The 22,954-nt window shown below is 46.8% G+C and overlaps 1 protein-coding gene across 11 annotated transcripts in view; it reads left to right on the forward strand.

Annotated features, from left to right (window-relative positions):
• Positions 1–19,191, forward strand: part of STS (steroid sulfatase) — a 209,823-nt gene extending 190,632 nt beyond the window's left edge. For all 11 annotated transcript variants that reach the window (XM_085008991.1, XM_085008995.1, XM_085008987.1 and 8 more), the window contains 2 exons: positions 6,184–6,305; positions 16,144–19,191. In XM_085008991.1, the coding sequence (XP_084865117.1) occupies positions 6,184–6,305; positions 16,144–16,517 (496 nt within the window). In that variant the 3' untranslated portion in view covers positions 16,518–19,191. The remainder of the gene's footprint in view (positions 1–6,183; positions 6,306–16,143) is intronic.
• Positions 19,192–22,954: the final 3,763 nt, after the last annotated feature.

The raw sequence follows: 22,954 nt of genomic DNA on the forward strand, positions 1-22,954 counted from the left end.
ATATCTCCTCATATATCCCTTTACCTTTGATAACCGTAAGTTGCTTTTCTATGTCTGTGAGTCTATTTCTCTCTTGTAAATAAGTTCATTTTAATCATTTTTTAGATTCCACGTATAATTTACTTAGCATGAGACTCTCTAGTTTCATCCATATTGCTACAAATGGCATTATTTTCTTTTTATGGCTGAGTAGTATTCCATTGTATATATGTACCACATTTTCCTTATGCATTTCTCTGTTGATTGGCACTTGGGTTGCGTCCATGTCTTGGCTATTATAAATATTGCTACAATAAACATAGGGGTGTATAAATCTTCTCTAATGATGGCTTTCTCTGGATATATGCCCAAGGGTAGGACTGCAAACTACTAAAAATAGAGGAAATATATTTTTTTAATTATGAAGATAACTTTCTGGGTACTTGGGATCCCCTTTAGTTTAGTTCTCTAGCTTCCTCCTAAAAATGTTCCTTTCCTATTCTTTTGCTGAAAAAAATTACCTTATTTTTTTTAAGTTTTAAAATTTTTGAATGGAAGTATAGTTGGTGTGTAATGCTGTGCTAGTTTCTGGTGTACAGCACAGTGATTCGGTTTTATATATATTCTTTTATTTCATATTCTTTTCCATGATGATTTATCACAGGATATTGCATAGAGTTCCCTGTGCTAAACAGTAGGACCTTGTTGTTTATTCATCCTATAGATAATAGTTTATTCATCCTATAGATAATAGCTTGTTTATTCATCCTAAGATTTATACACCCCTATGTTTATTGTAGCAATATTTATAATAGCCAAGACATGGACGCAACCCAAGTGCCAAACTCCCAAACTCCCAATCCTCCCCGCTCTCCCCTGCTTGGCCCCCACAAGTCTGTTCTCTGTGTCTGTGAGTCTGTCTCTGTTTCATAGATAAGATCATCTGTATGGTAGAAAATCACCTTAGTTTGAATATGGCAACAGGTAACACACCTTGTGCCCCAAGCTGACCTCTTTGTCAGCCCCTAAACCATGCCCTTGTCCTGTGGTCCCCACATCCTTCCCAGAGTTGACCAGGGGAAGGCAGGTAGAAAGGACATCCCCAGGTAGATGGGTCAGTGGCCAAGCTCCGAGAGACAGCACGTGCACGGGAGAGCAAGGGGACTGTGGTCCAAGAAGTGTCCCCAGACATACTCTTTTCAGCTACATGCGTGTCACCTCCATGCTATGGGATTGGACCTGAACTTCAGACAGGATGCTCCTGGGCAATGCATTGTTAGCATCCCCCATGGTTGTCATGAGTCAGGAACCCAAGGAGAATCATCTCCCTCTCCAAGTTAAAAACAATCTTTGAAGACAAACGAAAGCTTACCAAAGGGAACAGGTGTCAGGGGGGCGGGGAGGGATAGACTGAGGGTGTGGGACTGGCACATGCACACTGAGGTCTATGGAAGGACTGGCCAATGAGGACCTGCTGTCCAGCACAGGGCCCTCTACCCACTAGTCCGTGATCATCTATGTGGGAAAAGCATCTGAGCGAGAATGCATATGGGTACATGGATCACTGAAGCACTTGGTTGTCCAGCAGACATCCCAACCTTGTAAATCAAATATATGTCAATAAGACTGTAAACAATGAAAAGTAAGTAAAAATAAAAACAATCTCAAATGAGCACGTTTTTCACAGAATCCAGCAGACACCAGGAAAGAACGCATCCGCTTCTGTAACCGTGGCTGTCTTGCAAACCTGCTATGAAAACTTAAATTAGTTTTTAGCCAGGCTTTGTGTCTCTTTGAAAGGGTGTGGGCCCCTTTCCCACACGTCCTGGTGTCATAGAAACATTTCCCTAAGAGCCGTCCCAGGTATTTGGGTAGCTCAGACAGCGTTTAAAACTTCAGCTCAAGAAGGTCACTTTCCACTTTTCATGGCAGAAAGGAGCCTCCTTTGGACATGCCTTATTTCTGCAGTGCCATTAAACGCTGGTTTTTCATCGCAGTGTGATTTATTGCCTGTTTCCAGGAAACGGCACGTTAGGTTTAGGATATGAAAAAAAAAATGAGTCTATCTCTTCACTGGAAGAAAAAAGAAGTTTGCCAAACAGACTTTGCTTCTTTCCTTAAAAAAAAAAAAAAAAAAAAAAAAAAAAAGACTTACATCTTTTGCTTGTAAGTCAGAAAAAAAGTTTGAGAGGCTTGGAGTCTGATTTTTTTCCTTAAATCCCCCTTCATAGAATCATGGCCCCAGTTCAGTTATGAAATACCCGTCTTAAGAAAACAGTTCTGGAGTTCCCTGATGGCTCAAGTTCAATCCCTGGCTGGAAAAATTCTGCATGTCACACATGCACCCCCCAAAAAAACTTTTAAAAATTAAAAATAAAGAACACAGTTCTGTCTCCTGTGTTCTTACCTGCTGCTGTGTTGTTGGCTTGTGATGAAAAACAGCTTCAAGGCATAGAGGTCAAGCCGTTTGCGGCAACATGGATGGACCTAGAAACGCTCATACTAAATGGAGTGAGTCAGAGACAAGTATCTTAGGAGATCACTTTTTCCTTTTTTTTTTTTTTTTCTTTTTAGGGCCACACCCTCAGCATATGGACATTCCCAGACTAGGGGTCAGATCAGAGCTGCAGCCGCCAACCTATACCACAGCCCCAGCAACGTGGGATCCGAGCCGCTCACAGCAATGCTGGGTCCTTCACCACTGACGGAGGGCAGGGATCAAACCCACATCCTCATGGACACAAGTTGGATTCACTTCGGTTGCACCATAACAGGACGTCTAGAGACCACTTCTATGAGGCATCTACAAAGTGGATACAAATGAACTTACTTACAAAACAGAAATAGATCCACAGACACAGAAAACAAACTTCTGGTTACCAAAGGGGAAAAGCAGGGGGGAGAATAAAGTGGGAGGTGGAGATTAACCGACACACAGCACTGTGTACAAATTCCATGGGTAACAGGGAGCTGCTGTCTAGCACAGGGAAATCTGCTCAACACGGTGCAATGGCCTCTGCAGGAAAACAATCTGAAAAGAAGTGGATATGTATATATGTGTAACTAATTTACTTTGCTGTACCCCTGAAACTAACACAGCATTGTAAGGCAACTTTCTTTTTTTAATTAAAAAAAAAAAACAAAACAAAAAACACAGGGCGTTCCCATCAGGGCGCAGGGGAAATGAATCCAAGTAGGAACCATGAGGTTGCAGGTTTGATCCCTGACCTCCCTCAGTGGGTTAAGGATCCGGCAATGCTATGAGCTGGGGTGTGGGTCGCAGATATGGCTCAGATCTGGCATGGCTGTGGCTGTAGTGTAGACCAGCAGCAACAGCTCTGGTTAGACCCCTAGCCTGGGACCCTCTGTATGCCGCAGGTGCGACCCTCAAAAAGACAAAAGAAGAAATATATATGTATAGAATAGGTAGCGTTTGAGTGGGAACAATAGAGACCCCTTCTGATGAGCCATCATGGAAAGGCCTTTTCTCCACGTGGAGACGGAGGGGAAAGGCCTTCTCTCCACGTGGAGACAGAGGTGGTGTCCTGCATCTGACCTGCAGGATGCTTGCCGCTGGGGGCTTGACCTGCTCAGATCTTCCCACCTGCCTGCCTCCCCTCATCCCCTTCTTTTCTTTTTATTTTTATTTTTATTTTATTTTTTTTTATTTTCCCACTGTACAGCAAGGGGGTCAGGTCATCCTTAGATGTATACATTGCAGTTACAGTTTTTTCCCCCACCCTTTCTTCTGTTGCGACATGAGTATCTAGACATAGTTCTCAATGCTATTTAGCAGGATCTCCTTATAAATCTATTCTAGGTTGTGTCTGATAAGCCCAAGCTCCCGATCCCTCCCACTCCCTCCCCCTCCCATCAGGCAACCACAAGTCTCTTCTCCAAGTCCATGATTTTCTTTTCTGAGGAGATGTTCATTTGTGCTGGATATTAGATTCCAGTTATAAGTGATATCATATGGTATTTGTCTTTGTCTTTCTGGCTCATTTCACTCAGGATGAGATTCTCTAGTTCCATCCATGTTGCTGCAAATGGCATTATGTCATCCTTTTTTATGGCTGAGTAGTATTCCATTGTGTATATATACCACATCTTCCAAATCCAATCATCTGTGGATGGACATTTGGGTTGTTTCCATGTCCTGGCTATTGTGAATAGTGCTGCAATGAACATGCGGGTGCATGTGTCTCTTTTAAGTAGAGCTTTGTCCGGATAGATGCCCAAGAGTGGGATTGCAGGGTCATATGATCCCCTTCTTTTCTTTCCTCCTCCTCTGGACCCCTAGTCTTCAGGAGTGAGTCTTTCTCGAAAGGCACACCACCTGCCATTTCAGCAGAGAAATAGGATTTTCCAGAACACACACCTTCTGGAGAGCACGCTCTCCCCGGTTCCTCTCACGGCGAATCGGCCTCAAGCTCGGGAAGTGAGCCAAGGCCGTTTTTTGTTCTTATTCTTCACTTACGATACTAGAATGTTTTCCGTGTCGTGGACTTGGGCAGAGTGCGTGATTCATCACCCAGGGTCGGGGCCAGAGAGGCCCCCAACAGCAAAGCTTTAATTACCGTAGGGGTTTTTCAGTGACTCCAAAATAAAACACACCCAAAAAAGCTCACAGGACGTGGGACCGCTTCCGAGGGCTTGCTCAGATTATGTAACCAAGTTCAACGTCCACTTTCTTAATGCCTCATGATAGGGGAGGATGGAGGTGGAAGGTTTTGAATGGGGGGAAGAAAACTCTCAAGTTCAACCAACACTCAGGCTCTTTGCAGGTGGCTTCCTGCCCCAGCTTTTGCTGGCAGTGGCCTGATGGTATCCATGACTGCAGTTTCTCTAGTGGCTATTGGTGTCTGTTTCCTTCAAAGCAAAATTGAAGGCTTTTCTTTCCCCCATTCCTAAACCTCCAATTAGTTTTATTTTTCCCATCGCTAGCTGTGTACAGCAGTTGGTTGCATCTGGCACAGGTAGATACCCCGTTGTGGAATTCCCTTGTGGCTCAGCAGTAACAAACCCGACTGCTCTCCATGAGGATGCAGGTTCGATCCCTGGCCTCGCTCAGCAGGTTGGGGCTCCAGCGTTGCCCTGAGCTGTGGTGTAGGTTGCTGATGCCACAGACATGACTGGGATCTGGCATGGCTGGGGCTGTGGTGTAGGCCGGCAGCTGTAGCTCCGATTCAGCCCCTAGCCTGGGAACTTCCATATGCCACACATGCAGCCCTAAAAAAAGCAAACAAAACAAAACACAAAAAGCCAGTTGTAGAAGAGCGGTATTTACATTTCAGAACCCAGCAATGAGTGTAATGTGTACCTGTAATTTGTTAAATATATGTAAGTATATTTATATCGTCAGGGCATGTAACATCATTATTATTTACACATTTATTCATCCAGACTTAGAACTTCCTTTTCATGGAAATCTATCTAACCCAAGTTCCCCTGTGTTATGGAGTATCTTTTTTTAACCTAAATTGTCAGAAATTCTTACGTTCAATAGACGTGTAGTCTGTGAATCACCTGTCGTTCGAGGCAGTAGGCAGAAAAGTGGATACAAGAGGAGTTCCCTTTGTGGCTCCGTGGTAATGAGCCGGACTAGTATCCATGAGGACGTGGGTACAGTCCCTGGCTTCCCTCAGTGGGTTAAGGATCCAGCATTGCCATGAGCTGTGCTGTAGGTTGCAGATGCAGCTCAGATCCTGTGCGGCTGTGGCAGTGGCGTAGCGGAGGCTGGCAGCTGTAGCTCCGATTTGACCCCTAGACTGGGAACTTCCAGATGCTGCAGGTGCAGCCCTAAGAAGCAAGAAAAGGAAAGAAAAGATGGTACAGGAGAATTCACGGGGAGACCATTGAAAGCATGGACGCCCAGTCAGCCGGGTTTCAGTCCCAATGGCTCTTCTTACACGCATGGTGTTGGATGAATCACTCTTTTTCTTCCCCTCATCGTCCTGGGATGCAGATGTTCCCACCTCATGATGCTTCTTGCAGGCTCCAGTGAGGTCACACATGAGCAGAGCTGGCATCCCTACATTGCACATGGCACCCAACGGGGTTCCATTCACGTTCTCGGTGCCAATATGTAGTTACCAGTGTGTAGCTCTACCATGCTTTCATCTGCTGGAAGGGCATCTCAGACATTGGAGCGTTTTAGCCTAAGGAAGACGTGGCCAGCTAACGCCCACTCGGTTTTTCCCACAGGATCATTGACGGACGTGACCTGATGCCCCTGCTTCTAGGGCAAAGCCAGCGTTCTGATCATGAGTTTCTCTTCCACTACTGCAACTTCTATCTGAACGCCGTACGCTGGCACCCACGGAACAGTGAGTAGACATGGCTTTCCTTTGGCACTTCTGAGGGCTTCAGGCACGCAGTGCCTTGGGAACAGAAGAAGGCGCAAGGGAGCCTGTGCTCTCACGAGGTCAGCAGATGCTCAAAGGATGCTGGTCTTTGGTTTCTCCTCCTCCTCCTTTCTCCTTTTCCACCTTCTGGTCTCGAGGTTGTGCAGGCAGGAAATTCACGCACCTTCACTCCTGTACGGGCCCCTCCCTCTCCGGAGGCAGAGGAAGCACCAGTGGTCAGCGGGGCCCTGCGGCCCTTCCTCCCTGCTCTGCCAGCCACCTGGCTTCTTCTCTGCATCCCTTCTTCTCTCTGAGTTGCAGCCGAGCAGCCCCTCTGCTCAGTGCATCACTGTGACATGAGCTTGCCGCTCCCGCTCCCTCGAAGGACTTTCTTTTCCTTCCTGGTTTGTGCTCATTCACCTCCCCAAACCCCCTGAAACGCCTTCTCCGCCCCTCTGCCTGCTCTCAAAGCACTTGCTACCCTCCTGTTGCGATGCCCTGGGCTGCCGCCGCCGCCCCAGAGGGGTTCTCAGATGTTGACTGTCTCTGCCGAGCCTTGGAGCTGGCGGGTGGTGACTTCTCCATCTGCCTCTGGTCATGGATCACGTGCACTGGGTAGATGCAGACGTTGAAAACCGAGTTTGAATGCTCCGATGTTCCCACACCAGGTGTCTTTGACGTCATGTGTTGCATCCGTGTTGGCGTCTGCTTTGGGTTTTCCCACAGCCGTCACAGAGGTGCGTTTCTCACCAGCAGGAAAGAGGCAGTGGAACCGCAGGATCATCTTCCATGAGGGAAAGGTTGCACCTGTGGCGGTCACGCATTTAAACGTAGAATTACAGCAAGCTGGTATTGCTAAGATGCCTGGGACTCTGTGGGAGTCCAGCCGCTACTATGCCACGACTGTATATCCCAGAGGCAGGTGGTGGTGGTGGACTTGGAGGGGCCTCTTTGGAGGTGAAATGAAACTGCCCTTTTTTCAGTGTGTTTTGGGGGTCAGCTTCCAGAGCCTCTTGTCACCATGCAGCTGATGGCTCTTTCTTTTTTTCCACCTCTCTTCCTCCCCCTTTCCCTTCCTCCCTTCCTTCCTTCCCTCCTTCCTTTCCTTCCTTCCTCCCTCCCTCCCTCTCTCCCTCTCCATCTCTTCCTCTGTTCCTTTCTTATTTGGCTGCCCCATGGTGTATGGCATTCCCAGGCCAGGGATTGAATCCAAGCCAGAGTTGCAAGCTGAGCCATGAGTGTGACCAGTCAGGCTCCTTGAACCCACTGTATGGGACCAGGGATCAGACCTGCATCCTGGCACTGCAGAGCCATGGCAGACCCTGTTGCACCCCAGCGGGAACTCCTGAAAACTCATTCTTAAACTCAGGTCATTGTCATTCATACTGGCTCTCCTTGTAATCCTCTCCCCACCCAATGCCCCCAGACAGTTTACCAAAGACATTAAAAGAGCAGCAGCTCCATTATGTTTAAAGTGGAGAATTAAAACCCTTCTGTTACCTGCAGAAATCACACCAGGTTTACCCTTCACTGTTTATAGTTCTGATCTGGACAGCCTCCTTGAGGTATCTTCTGAAAGATGAGCATGGCGAAGCCACAGGCTTAGGATTCAGGACTCAGGGAGTATCCCATTTGCCTGTCTCATCGATACATGCATCATCCCAAACCCCCGTGAGAATGTTGGTGAATTGTCAGTATTGAGGTCTGAGCCATCTGAGTAGTGAGAGGTGTGGTCCCCCCACTTCCTTTTATGCCGGAGCATGAGAAAAATACAAAGAACAGAGTTTCAATGATGCTTGTCTGCGTAAGGAAGGATGCTAGTATGTCCTGAGCCTCGCAAAATTGCATTTCAATCAAGCTGCCCTCCTCCAGTTAGAGAAGCCAGAAGGCGCATATTGGATCGGGGGCTGGAAAAACACATTATGTGGAGGAGTAAACAGAAAAGGGACAGGAAGAAGCAGAAAATAGGCGTACGTGAGAAAAACAAGACCCAGATTCTGATAGGCGGCTGGCTGGGGATAAACACAATTTGCTCCTAAGGCAGACCGAAGTGGCACTTCGTCTTATGCAATCCCTTCCAGTCTTTTGCCTTGAACCAACAAGAGAAGAGTAAAAACAACAATGTTTCCGTGCTGCAATCCTCTTTCTGGTGAAGGGTCTCAGGAAACCACGGGTTTTAATGAATTGTCAAACCTGCTTTCAGGTGGTGCTGGAAACACAGTAGCAGTGGTTGCAGCTTTGCTGCACCCATGGCTTGGGGGCTGCTGGCTCCGTAGCCCATCTCTTTATTTGCCGTACTTGTATTTATTGAGCACCTACTATGTAGCATAGCCTGGCACTGAGCAAGACAGACCACGTTCCCTGCCCAGGAGTGGCTTACATCTTGGGTCGTGATGGGCTGGCAGCAACCTGCTGGGAAGTGGGGAGTGGGGTGCAGGTTGTATAAGGGAAGTGTCACTTGTCTGGGTGGAGTTACATGTCCACTAGAGAAAACCAATTAAACCCATCCTGGCCAGGTGGGATGCTCTAGATCATCTCAGGTCTAGGCTGAGAAAGGGCATGGCTAGGACATTCCTGGATGACACAGGGGAAATTTCCCACAACTTTTAGGGGTAGGAGGGCTCCAGGTGCTTTGTTAGGAATGAAGAGAGGCGTTTAGGGTTGAGAGATGTAGGACCAGGGTAGCCATGGGCTGGAGGCAGCCCCCAATGGCTCGGGAATCCTGCAGCCTGTTGAGACAACACTGCTAACTTGATGTCAGCCTTGCCAGGAGTCTTTATACCATAGCAAGCGGTCAACACCTCCAACACCTCCATAAACTGGAATTGGCAGGAGCTGTTAAGATCCAGTTCCTACCTGTCTTCATTAGTTGGAGGGCTATGTATTCTGATTCCAGACGTATTAAATACCCATTTATTCCCCAAAGCTTAGAGAGCTAGAAGCCTATTTCCACTCTTTCGGAATGTAAATCCCTTTCAACTTTTGTATACAGTGACCTCTTGTGATTCAATAATTCTGGGATTATAAAGATTCTATAATTGAGTTGTCTCAGTGGATTGAATGGTGTAACTTAATTGTCATCCAGTGTCATTAGTCTTGTTAAAGTTTGGAGGAACTCAAGAAAGCTTTCTTAGAATAGGGACAGTCTTTCTGGCCTTAGAGTGGGAATTTTGAGTTTAAATTTCCTGTTCAATGGGTCTTCAAGTTTGGCTTCAAGTTGTGATGTATAAATCAGTCTTCATGAAACATGGCATGGAATGACAACTTGAATTTCATGGTACAACTTATCTTAATAGACTGGTAGGTATTTGGCTCTGGGATTCTCTTGGAGATGTTTGAGCAGATGAATAGAAGTCTATAAGATATATACTGACATTAATGCCAGAGACTCCAGACCAGCTGGTCAGACAGAAATCCATGGTGACTATGCTGATGCTGCGCCCACAGGGCCACATAAATGCTGTTCCCTTTTCAGTGCAACTTTGGGACTTCCCATCGTGGCTCAGCAGTTAAAAAACCTGACTAGCATCCATGAGGACTCGGGTTCGATCCCTGAACCTTGCTCAGTGGGTTGAGGATCCAGCGTTGCTGTGAGCTGTGGTGTAGGTCAGAGAGGTGGCTTGAATCCAGTGTTGGTTGCTGTGGCTGTGGTGTAGGCCAGTGGCTACAGCTCTGATTTGACCCCTACCCTGGGAACCTGCATATGCCACAGGTGCGTCCCTAAGAAAAGAAAAAAACAAAAACAATCAATGCAGCTTTGTGGGAAAGTCACTTAAAAAAAGTGACTTTTTTAAAAAACATCATTTGAAAAATCCCAATAGTACACCTGATATTTATGTGCTTAAAAAAAGAAAAACAATAAACAATTTTGACTTTTTTTTTTAACCTCAAACAAGTTATACAGACATTTTTAAATCACAAAAAAAGCAGTAGGATATGAGCATTCATTCTTAAAAAATGTGTTTATATCCATGCTTTTAAAAGGTGCCTTTTCTTGAAACTAGGAGATAAGTGAGGTTTAAAATCCAAATAGTATGATATTTTTTAATGCTATTTTGATTGTAAACCTCACTTATCTCCTAGTTTCAAGGAAAGGCACCTGAAGAAACAAAACAAAAAAAACCCTGGAGTTTGAAGTTGATACATACAAACTCTGACATTGAGAATGGATAAGCCATGAGGTCCTGCTGTACGGCACAGGGAACTCTATCCAGTCTCCTGGGATGGACCAGGATGGAAGATAATATAAGAAAAAGAATGGATGTAGGTGTGTGTCTGGGTCACTACGCTGTACAGCAGAAATTGGCACAACATTATAGATCAACTACACTTAAAAAAAGAAAAAATCCCCCCCCCACAAAAAAACCAACATTACCATGGTAATCAAGGAACAAAGCTTGCTTTTGTTCACCATCTAAAACTTTTGCCCAGTGAAAAAAATGTTCAGCACTACAATGTATCTAAGAAAGAAGGTTCTACTTACAGGAGATTGTGTCTCAGGAGTTGAGCAATGGAAACAGTGTGCTTCGCCTTTGATCTTCATTCATCGCTTCAGTGGGCATTATTTGAACGCGCGTCTTTGTTTGATTCTTGGGAGTGGGATTGCAAGGGTCCGAACCAGCACACCGGGGACTGAAACCACACGAACACGGGCGGGGGTGTTTTTCAAATGAAAACTGGCTGAGAGTTCTCCTGTCTTCCTGTCCTGACCTTAAGAAGGACCAGCTCTATCCAACCACAGCTTTTGTTGCACTTGAGAAAAAGCAGGGCGTTCCCATCGTGGCTCAGCCAGTTACAAACCTGGCTAGTATCCACGAGGACGCAAGTTCGATCCCTGGCCTCCCTTGGTGGGTTAAGGGTCCAGTGTTGTCACAAGCTGCAGTGTAGGTTGCAGATGCAGCTTGGCTCCAGTGTGGCAGTGGCTGTGGTGGTGGCTGGTCACTGCAGCTCCAATTCAACCCCTAGCCTGGGTGCTTCCATATGCCATAGGTGCAGACCTAAAAAGAAAGAAAGAACAAAGGAAGGAAAGAAAAGAGAAAGAAGGAAGGAAGGGCATATACATGTCCGTCACTTCAAGGATATAGGTGAAGTCTTAGCATTCCTTTTCCTTTTTGGACACTCTTCACCAAAGCCTGCATTCCCCGCAGTGACCTTCCTGGCATTCACCTTGTGAGTTCTTGCCCTGCCCTTCTCAGCCGAGTATTAAAGGACAGCGTCCCTGCACATAATTGTGGGAAGGGAAGGTAACTGACATGTCCCCCCCGGGACAGACAGGGCTCACTTGGCTGTTCCCTAAAAAAAGGTGTGACAGGGACATAGGAGTTGGAGGAAGTGTTGTCAGTGTTTCTTTGCTTCGTCCTGTTATCCCTCAGACGCTTCACCAACAGGCTTGACTTCTCAAACATTCCTTTCCTTCTGTGGGGGGGAAGCACCCTCATAAATGGATTTTTGTGTTTTCTGCTGCTTCTTCGTGTACTACACACATCTTCCCCCATGGCACGTCCTATTACCCTCCTCTTGACAGCATTAGACGGTTTTGGAAACAGATTATTTTCTCTTTTTTAATAATGCTTTTTATTGTTTTCCATTATAGCTGGTTTACAGTGTTCTGTCAGTTTTCTCCTGTACTGCAAGGTGACCCCGTCACACATACATGTAAACACTTTTTTTCCTCCCCTGATCATGCACCATCATACGTGACTAGATAGGAGTTCCCATCCTGGTGCAGTGGTTCACGAATCTGACTAGGAACCATGAGGTTGTGGGTTCGATCCCTGGCCTTGTGCAGTGGGTGAAGAATCTGGCATTGCTGTGAGCTGTGTGTAGGCTGGCAGCTGTAGCTCCAACTGGACCCCTAGCTGGGAACCTCCATATGCCACGGGGGCAGCCCTAAAAAAAGACAAAAAACAAACAAATAAATACATACGTAAGTAAATAATAAGTGACGAGATATAGTTCTCAGTGCTATACAGCAGGATCTCCTTGCTTATCCACTCCAAAGACAATAGTGGGCATCTATGAACCCCCAGCGCTCAGTCCATCCTACTCCCTCCCCCTCCCCCTTGGCAACCCCAAGTCAGAAACATTATTTTCTACTGAAATTTTCACATGTCCGACCGATGCGATGCCATTCATTCTTGGATGAAAAAAACGTGCCAGCCACGTCTTCTGTTCGTTTGTCCCAGTGGAAACATGCTTCTTTATAGAGACAAAAATCCATGCAGATGGGAGCTTCTTTCTCAAATGCCAAAAGCACAGTGTTTCTGAATTTTCCCAGGGGTGTGCAGTCTTAGCTCAGGACCCAGCTAGCAAAGGTCCCCTCTGCTCCTTGCCTCCTCACCTACTCTCTCCTGTCATTGTATTCATTTTCTGCAAGACGTGGCATCTCTGTTCTTTGATTTCCACATATGTCTCCGTTCTCCCAAAATAGCTGCTTGTGACTAAACTGCGTTGTGATGTGCTCCGATCTGCCGGTACACACAGCGTTTACCATGGGGACGTTTTAGTTCTAACCTAGGCGTGTTGTAGTTAACACACACCTATTCCATGTATCAGGTACAAATGTTCACAGGGAGCAGTTGCCTCTTCCTCACCTCTGGCTCTTCTGTACAAAACTGATGCATGCTGCTTTTGTGCTTTTCTGCTTGTTGATCTCTTCCTCGTGGAACGTGTCATCTTTTTTTTTTCTTTCTTTCTTTCTTTTTTGGCTGCTCTACAGCATAATGAGTTCCCAGGCCAAGAATCAGATTCGATCCATGGTGGCGACCTAAGCCACAGCTGTAGCAATGCTGGATTCTTAATCCTGTGTGCTGGGCCGGAAATCGAACCTGAGTCTTAGCACTCTGAAGACCCTAGCTATCCTGTTACTCCCCTGTGGGAACTCCTCTATCATCTTTTTTATGTGACCATTGTGTTTCTTTAGAAGACGCACTTGGTCACAAGACACGGCCCAGTTAGGATTGTCCCATATCTGCTGTCTAACAGATGCTCTGCCAAGCATTTTGTACTTGTGTCTCTTTTAATCCCCTTAAAGAAAAGAGATTTGGGTTATAGTCATGTCCGATTTGGCTGTAGCAGAAAACAAGCAGTCACAGATGCTTCCATCAGAGGAACCTCTAGACAGTGATGGTCCATGAAGTTTCAGGGAGGCAGACCCCAAGGCCCCTCCCACCTCCTGGAGGATGCAGCAGCCTCCTGTGTGTGGGGATGGACCACAGTGGGGTAGCAGGAGGGAGGAAGGAGTGGGAAGGATGAGAGGAAAAGGGCACAGAGCTGTTAACTTCCAGGGCTGTTGGTCCCCTCTGTCCACCTGGCATTAGGGAGGCTGGGCAGAATCACCTTCATTTTTGCTTTTTTTAGGGTCACATCTGCAGCATATGGAAGTGCCCAGGAAAGGGGTCGAATCAGAGCTGCAGCTGCCAGTCTACACCACAGCCACAGCAATGCCAGATCCAAGCCGCATTTGCAAAAGGTGTCACAGCTCTCGGCAACGGCGCAAGGCCAGGGATGGAACATGCATCCTCACAGGTACTAGTCAGGTTTTCAACCTGCTGAGCCACAGCAGGGACTGTGAGATCACCTTCATGATGGGTGTCTGTGAGTCCTGGTAGTACCTGAGACTGTGGGCAGATGAGAATTCCATGACCAGTGTCTCTGAGCATTGTATTCAAATGGGGAGGCGGAGGTGTCCAAAGGCACAAGATCGATGCCCAGTCGCCAACTCGATGGCAAAGTTGGATTCGAAGCCAACACTGGCAGCTTTGAGAGTCTGCCCTGTGGTTTAAATTGGGACTTCTTCAGGGAGTTCCCATTGTGGCTCAGCAGGTTAACAATCTGACTAGTATCCATGAGGATGTGGGTTTGATCCCTGGCCTCGCTCAGTGGGTTAAGGATCCATTGTTGCTGAGAGCTGCAATGTAGGTCACAGGTGGGGCTCGGGTCCCACGTTGCTGTGGCTGCGGTGTAGGGTAGCAGCTCCAAATTGACCCCTAGCTGGGAACTTCCATATGCCACAGATGCAGCCCTAATAAGACAAAACCAAAAAACAAAAAAAAACAAGACATCCTATCTTGAAACTTCCATATCATGAAGATATGGCCCTAAATAAGCAAAAAAAAAAAAAAAAAAAAGGTACATTGGGACTTCATCAGCTAAGACAATAATTTCTCTTACTCGCCATCACAGAGGCCATTCTTCCTCCTAACTGTCCAGCCATGTCCACAGCCCCAAGGACAGTTTCATTCACATCTGCTTCTTCCCCAGGTCTCAGAGATGTTGGCTCTGGTCTTTGCTGGACCAGCTCAGACCCTGAGCCATACCCTCCAGCCGCTGTCATGTCCATCCCTCAGGCCCCTCCATGCACGGTCTTTCCTGAAGGTGCAGGGGGCTTGTCCTTGATACACGAGTTCCTTTTGACGCCTAGAGACCCAGAGAGAGACATATCTCAAGATCTCTGACTTCCTTGCTCGTTTATCTGCTCTGCCCAGAGATGCTGCCAAGCAGCCTGCCTCTCTGCCTGGCGGGAGGCTGTGTGGGGTGCTGAGTGACTTCAGGTGGCTTCCTAGGAGAGGCACACAGAGCATCCTAAGCTTCCTGTCTGCCCCCACGCCGGCTTTGGTGAGAAGAGCTGGCTTCTTCCCTCCCTTTTGGTGCTTTCCTGCTCTCCCCGACATCTCACTCATTACTGATCAAACCAGTACATTATTGACAAGCTCCTCCAGTAAGGGCCTGGGGGCCGACCTTGAACAGATGGGTTGAGCGTTCTGTGTCAGGCACCAGATACGGGGACTTTAAGACATGGGAGAGCAGAGTTCCCATTGTGGCTCAGCAGGTTACAAACCCAACTAGTATCCGTGAGGATGCAGGTTCGATCCTTGGTTTTGCTCAGTGGGTGAAGGATCTGGCGTTGCTGAAAGCTGCAGCAAAGGTTGCAGATGGGGCTCAGATCTGATGTGGCTGTGGCTGTGGTGTAGGTCAGCAGCTGCAGCTCCAATTTGACCCCTAGCCTGGGAACTTCCATATGCCGCCAGTGCAGCCCTAAAAAGAAGGGGGAAGAAAAAAAGTCATGGAAGAGAGACAGTTCTTGCATTTATGGGTGAGAGCCAGGAACTTAGAGTGAAATGGAGCCCACTGACAATAATAGACCCTAAGGGCTGGATGTGTGGTGGACGCTGGTCAAAGGACCAAGAAAATGCCGGTACCTTCTGGCAGGGAGTCTGGATAGGCTCCCAGAGAAGTTGAAGCAGCACCTCGAAGGATGGGTAGCATTTTAACCCACAGAGACAGTGAAGAGCAGGGCAGAGATTATCATGCTTTGTGTGCCCAGTTTGTGCAGGATTTATATAAGCATATAAAAATACACATTTTTATATATTTATGTTTTAAAATATATTTATTTTAAATGCATATTTTATTTATTTATTTATTTTAAATATGTGTTTCTGTCCTCAAAAAAGCAAAAGCAGAGGCTTAGTGAAAGGGACCATTGGGGTTTTAGACACTCAGGCATCCGTAGTGGAGATCGGCTTGCTCTAGAATTGAATTGAGAAGCAAATGCTCTCGGCCTCAGCCCTCAGCTCCTTCCTCTTAGTGTGTTTGCACCGTGAACCCCACTGCAGCCAGCTCAGGAGGCTGGCACACCTGCATCTTATAGGCGATGAGCCCAGAGCCCATGCTGCACCTGGCATGAATTCTTTGTTATGGCTGAGCAGGTCTCTACCTTCTTGAAGTGCATGGCAGGGTGATGTCGGTGCATGCTCTCATTTGGGGTAACTGACAGCCATGCCCCCGTGACACCCACCTCTGTCCTTGTCAACCGCAGGCACATCCATCTGGAAAGCCTTCTTCTTCACACCCAAGTTCTCCCCCGAGGGCGCCAATGGATGCTTTGCCACACACGTGTGCTTCTGTCACGGGCATTCCATCACCCACCACGACCCTCCTTTGCTGTTTGACGTCTCCCAAGACCCGCGAGAGACAGACCCGTTAACTCCGACGTCCGAGCCCCGGTTCTGGGAGATCCTGGAGGTGATGCAGCAAGCGGCAGCCCGCCACACCAGGACCCTGCAGGACGTCCCTGATCAGCTGTCACCAGGAAACATCATCTGGAAGCCGTGGCTCCAGATGTGCTGCTCCTGGTCTGGTCTGTCCTGCCAGTGTGACCGGGAAAAGGAGGAGGGGAGAGGGAGCCATTAGCTGTGGGCCTCCTCCTCCCTCATGGATGCACACTGGAAGCAGCCCTGACATCACCCAGAATGCAGATCGGTTCTCTGTCTTATCACCTGGCGGCTCCATCAAGAGCCACACAGTTAGCCCACGGGGGGAAAAAAAATCAAGGTTTGTAGGAAGTAGAGACACAGGTGTTCAGGTTACGTCTTCCATGGCCAACGCTCATGGGAAAGCAGCGGACCGGATTCCAATGAGCGCGGCCAACACCGGGGCAGACAAAGTAGGCAGGTGCACAGGTAACCCATTCACCTCCCAGCTAATGTGCATGACCAGCGGTAGAAGGTGTCACTTCTTCCACAGGCCGGTCTGAGGCAGCGGCCACCGTGATTCCCCACAGTGCACTATGAAAGAGGGAGTGTGCTTGAGAGAGCGTTTACGAAATCAAACCCGGGCAACGTTACAATGAATAACAACAGACCGTGTTCTTAACCAGTAATGGATGATGAGTTCCAGTTTGGTTTTTGGAAGGCAGTCACTGTCAGTGTTATTTGCAATGCATATGGAATACCCTTCGTGATGTATATGTTTATATACAATTTCTTTCTTTGAGAAGTTTACAGTATTTAAAATCAGAAACTGGGGAGTTCCCGCTGGGGCACGGTGGGTTAAGAATCCGACTGCTGCGGCTCGGGTCGCTATGGAGGTGGATATGCAATCCCTGGCCCGGGAACTTCCATATGCTGAGGATGCAGCCATAAGAATAAAAATGAAATCCAAAACTAGAAGCTTGTCATTATTTAAGTAAAAACAGTAGAGGCTCACAGATGGTTTCTACGACAAACTTTTGGGTGACATCCTCAGGGGGAATTAATACCAAGACCAATCCCCCCTCTACGAATTTCCATCCCACAGTTGGTAGTATTTGATTTGGGTTCTGCTGTTTCTTTGGCAAACAGCATTCTGCATGAAAACAGTACTTCAGCAATGCCACGGGTCAAGGAGTCCCTTCTCACAGAATGCAGAAGTGTTGGCGTGTCAAATGTGTGATACTTTGTGTGTGAGGGGGAAAACGCAAGCAAACCGTGACCCATGATCATGAAACCTTGTGTCCTTGCAGAATTTGGTGATGAAAGAACCATGCTTCATGTTTGTCCTGCTGTTTGGGGCAGTCGGATCCTGTGGCGAAGAAATAGCTCTGCCTTGAATCTGCCATGCAATGTGCAGTTTCGTTTGAATTCCATTTCCCCACCCTCAGTAACACAGGGACAAATCATAACCAGGTCACGTAGGAGATGAGCACGTGGGGACAGAGCTGCAGCATCTGAACCACCAGCACCCCCCCACCCCAAGGAAAAAATTCACCTGTGTGCAAAACACAGATGTTACCTTGTGACACAGTGCAGCCTCCAGCAGTGCCATGCAAATCCCTATACTCGTCAGTCCACAGCAGCCACCGTCCACCTGCTCCCCCACTCCCTGTCCCCTCTTTTGGGAACATGTCTTGGCTTCTGCTCTTGGCTCAGGGTTTTCTAGTCCTATGAGATTTCAGGTCAGTGGAGTATCCCACCCCACCGGGCACCTTGGAAAGAATGCAGTGTCTCCGGCTTTCTGACAGTGGCTCTGATTTCTGATTCTGATTTCCTCAATTTGTCCCCCCTGAAGCATTTCTAAGATCCAACAGCATCTCCCCAGCTTGTCTATTTCAAATTTTACCCTTGCTTTTTTCTTAAAAAATGAATTCCTGCTCCCCCTGCCCCTGCCCCAGGAATGGGTCAAAGTTGGAAAACAAACAGGATTCTGTCTTTGACTGCATATTTCTCATTCCAGAATTGGCCAAAAATCCATCATATTGCTTTAGAAATTGTCTCAGTAAAGAATGCATGAGCATGTGAATAAAGTGATCGGATTATTGCTATTATCATGCAAAAACAGAAGCCACTGTTAGGAACTTATGTTTTAAAAATGATCGTGTTTACTCAGAGCTGAACATACTTCCTGCAGGTGGATTTTGACAGAACCCTTGATGATGTGGGGAATGTGTGAGGATGAAATAACTTGAAGGACTTGATAGACGATGTGACTACATAGCTATGTGTAGAATTAATTGTTTAATCTGTACGATGTCGACAGCCCATGAAGGACGCATATGCCTCTAGAGGTACAATGAGCTTTAAAGTATGTGCCTCAAAATAGCTTGGATCCCCATTGTGTTTCAGGGTATTTGAAAATCAGGTTTATGTGTAATCCTTCACACCACTTCACCTCCGAACGTTTTTCTTGGAACGTACAACAGGAAATTTTAATTCCTTCGCCTGTGAGCTCTTGGGCTGCATGTCCGCACCTCAGTGGGTTTTGAAACTCGCAACAAATTCTTTTTAAAAAGTCTTTATATTTCTAGAATCCCATAGATGTTAAAAGCTAAGCAAACAGCAACCTACAGACAGGCGTTGCTTGACGGCGTCCGCAATGCTGCTTGAAGAGCAAAAAATCGCAAAATCGAGGTATGGACGTGTTCCAGAAAGGAAACAGATTTCAGTGTCCCTGAAAGGGTATCCATGAAGGAAGAGGGAAGAAACGGGAAACGTATTTGGCACGTGTCTGAACAAAGCGATCTGGGCAGGGAGCGCATCTGTGAAGGTTTCTGAGAACCTCATTCCAATGTCAATGCAAAATGAAAATAAAATTTTCCTTGGCAATGAAACTTTCTGTGCTTTCTGGCCCTGCTTTCTCATGGGTCTCCATTCAGCAAGCGTTCGAGTCTTCACTGTGTTTGGGACATGACATTAGGTGATGAGGAACACAGATTTTGAGTTCAGCAAATGTTTACAGAGTTTCTGAGGCTCCTGGGGGAGGGAAGGAGGTCAGAAGGACAGAGACAGATAAGAAAGAAAATAGTCCCTGACTTTCATGCTCAGAGGGCAGGAAGAGGCCAAATTAACCCCCCCCACACACACACACACAGCCTCTCTTCAGAGGCTCACAAAAAAATGTCTAATGACTGTTAAAATCAAAAGGAAAGAATATTTGGAATTGAGGACCTTATGTGCACAGGGACCAATGCAGTCGTAAAATAGAATTTTTGTGTGTTTGAATGGGGTTTCTGTTTTTATGTAACCTGTCTTCGTCTTAAAACATAGGTGCATGTATTTCCCTCATGCACCCATGAAAGTCTTAACCAGCCCGGGACCCAGGTGAAGCAGCTTCTTTGTTCAACCGATGTTGGAAGGAGAGAAGAGTCTCAATTTTGACCTAACACCACTTGTTCTCTCTGCCTTCCACCGGGGTTCCTTAGGGAAGCAGCACAGAGTCAGTTTACACTGCTGAAGCCATGAGGACAAAGAGGTGGGCAGTGATGCTGGGCGTTACGTGGGCATCATTGGTGCAGCTGTTCTGGATAAAAACTAACACGTGCCCATCGGGAGGCGGGCAGACATGGTCATAATAGGGAGAAGTGTGTGTGGATGGAAGATGTTGATTTAAGTGGGCTACTGTCTGGTTGCCATAAATGCCAAGCCTCATGACCCCTCTTCAGTCCTTAGATGATGCAAGGTATAAGGTCACTGACCCAGTGCCTCTTTAACTGTAACTGCCTGATGGCCCCCACCTCTCACCCATCTAGGCTTCCTCCCAGAGCCTCAGACAGGACAGCCCGGGCTCCCTGGCCATCTTTGGCCATCAGCAACATCCTGTCAACCTCAACTCCATACCATCTGTTTGTGTCACGGGCTCGGCATAAAGCAATCGTAATTGACCAATCGTAATTGAACAGTGTCATATGACAGGAGCCGTTTCAATGAAGGCAATGTCAGCTTTCATAATTAGAATACTAGCAGCTTGAGAATGACCCATGTGTTTGTGCAAAGGATCTATTATCATGGAGCAATGTCTTCATTTGTGAAGAAGTACTTACTGCAGCATTTCAACTAGGAGACCCTCAAATGTTTGCCCTAAAAGTGGTTCTACTCATGAAGTTCAGATCCTCTAAATATCTTTTCAGGGGGACTGTTTTTTATCCTAACTGGTAGATCCAGCTCATCTTCAAAGAAGTCGATTATCAAATGAATCAATATTCAAAACTAGAGAGTTCCCTGGTGGCTCAGTGGGTTAAGGAGCTGGCATGGTCACCAGTGGCTCTGATTACTGTGGTGGATCAGGTTTGATCCCTGGCCCTGGAACTTCCACATGCTGCAGGTGTGGCCAAAAAATAAAATTGGATCCAAAGACACAGAAAATAAATCAAAGGGGAAAGGGAGGCAGGGAGGGACTAAATTAGGAGTATGAGGTTAACAGATGTAAATTACTGTGTACAAAATAGTTAAGCAACAAGGATTTATGGGGGAGTTCCTGTTGTGGCTCAGTGTTTAACGAATCCAACTAGGAACCATGAGATTGTGGGTTTGATTCCTGGCCTCACTCCGTGGGTCAAGGATTCGGCGTTGCCGTGAGCTGTGGTGTAGGTTGCAGATGCAGCTCAAATCCCCAGTTGCTGTGGCTCTGGCGTAGGCTGGTGGCTGCAGCTCCGATTGGACCCCTAGCCTGGGCATCTCCATATGCCATGGGTGTGGCCATAGAAAAGACAAAATGACAAACAAACAAAAAAACAAACAGGGATTTATGGTGTAGCACAAAGTTATATTCAATATCTTGAAATAACCTGTAATGGAAATATATGTATATGTGTGTGTGTGTATTTACCTGGATCACTTTGCTTTATTCCCGAAATACGCCTTATAAATCAACTATATTTCAGTTTTTAAAAAGGCAGATTGTACAATGCTTGGCCAGGTATGATTTACCCAATAAGCAAAGATACTTACTTTCAGAGGGAGGTCCAGGATATAAAATTGGCCTCCCTGATTATATGAGGATCTCAGGTTTCAAACTATATTACCTATGCTGAGGAATAGTGGTGTTTTGCTAAAGACAAAATTTCCAGTGAATATATTTTCATAAATACAAACTTCGAATTGCCTATCAAAATGTATGTTGTCTGCACTTAGTCCAGGGTGCAAAAATAAGGACACATAAAAATAAGGCCTATTCTCTAGTGGGCAGGGCCTCTGGGTAACTGCATTTGAAGCAGAAACCGTCTCAGAGCTCAGAAGTTCAGATTCATCCCAGCGGGTGCTGGGCAAGAGGATATTTCCTTTATCACTGGGACCCTACGTGATACTCAGGGCTAGCCCGAAATTCCCCACATGGTCCTCTGCTTGTAGCTACTGAATGCTTAACATTCAAGTAAGGCCTGAGCTGGTCCTAAGGAATGATGATGCCACGGTGGTGATGGAAGAGCCTGGATCCCCGTGTCACCACCTGGAGCAGCTCCAGAGAGCCTCGCAGTCAACACATGATTGACCTGGACCAGATCCAGTCTCTCTTTAAACCACTGAGATTTGGAGGTTGTTAGTGTAACAGTAGCTAGGGTTACTGACCTGACCGAATATACTAGCTTGGCAATATTGTATAAACCTGAGATTCTGTGGTAGTTTCTTTTTTTTTTTTTTTTTTTTTTTTTTTTTTTTTTTTGCTATTTCTTGGGCCGTCCCGCGGCATATGGAGGTTCCCAGGCTAGGGGTCCAATTGGAGCTGTAGCCACCTGGCCTACACCAGAGCCACAGCAACACGGGATCCGAGCCGCGTCTGCAACCTACACCACAGCTCACGGCAATGCTGGATCCCCAACCCACTGAGCAAGGGCAGGGACCGAACCCGCAACCTCATGGTTCCTAGTCGGATTCGTTAACCACTGCTCCACGACGGGAACTCCTGTGGTAGTTTCTTGAATGGCAAAAACATTTTTGGATTTGCTACTGCTGCTAGAAGCCTATACTCTCATTTTTTTTTTAATTTTGATTTTACAGTGGGAAGAATCCCTAACATGAGATCTACCCTCTTAACAGATTTTTGAGTACAGTACCGTATTTTTAACTTCAGGTACAGTGCTGTGCAGCAGATCTCTAGAATTTATTCATCTTGCATAACTGAAACTTTGGACTCACCTCACCCCAGCCCCTGGCGACCATCGTTTTGCTCTCTGCCTCTGTGACTTTGACTGTTTTAGGTAATTCCTCATACAAGTAGAATCATGCAATTTCTGCTCTTCCGTGACTGACTTATTTCACTTAGCATCCTGTCCCTAAGACTCACCCATGTCGTTGTATCCTGCAAGTTTTCCCTGTTTTAAGGTTCAAGAGTGTCAGTTGTCCAAAAAGCAAAAGGCAACATGTCTTGGCCAGGATGTGGAGACACTGGAATGCTCAACACTGTTGGTGGGAATGCAGAAATGGTAGAGCTGCTGAGAAAAACAGTATGACGATGCCTCCAAAAATGAGAATGACCGTAGGATCCAGCCCTCCCACTTCTGGATATGTATCCCCCCTCGCCCCATTTAAATCAGGATCTCAAAGAGATAGCTGCCCAGCCATGTTCATGGCAGCATTACTCACAACAGCCAAGATGTAGAC

This window comes from Sus scrofa, chromosome Y, assembly GCF_054392235.1.
Source record: "Sus scrofa isolate SSC_HxYL_T2T_F1_AM1 chromosome Y, Sscrofa_HxYL_maternal_Yorkshire_Landrace_v2.0, whole genome shotgun sequence".
In the NCBI taxonomy this organism is placed as follows: Eukaryota; Metazoa; Chordata; class Mammalia; order Artiodactyla; family Suidae; genus Sus; species Sus scrofa.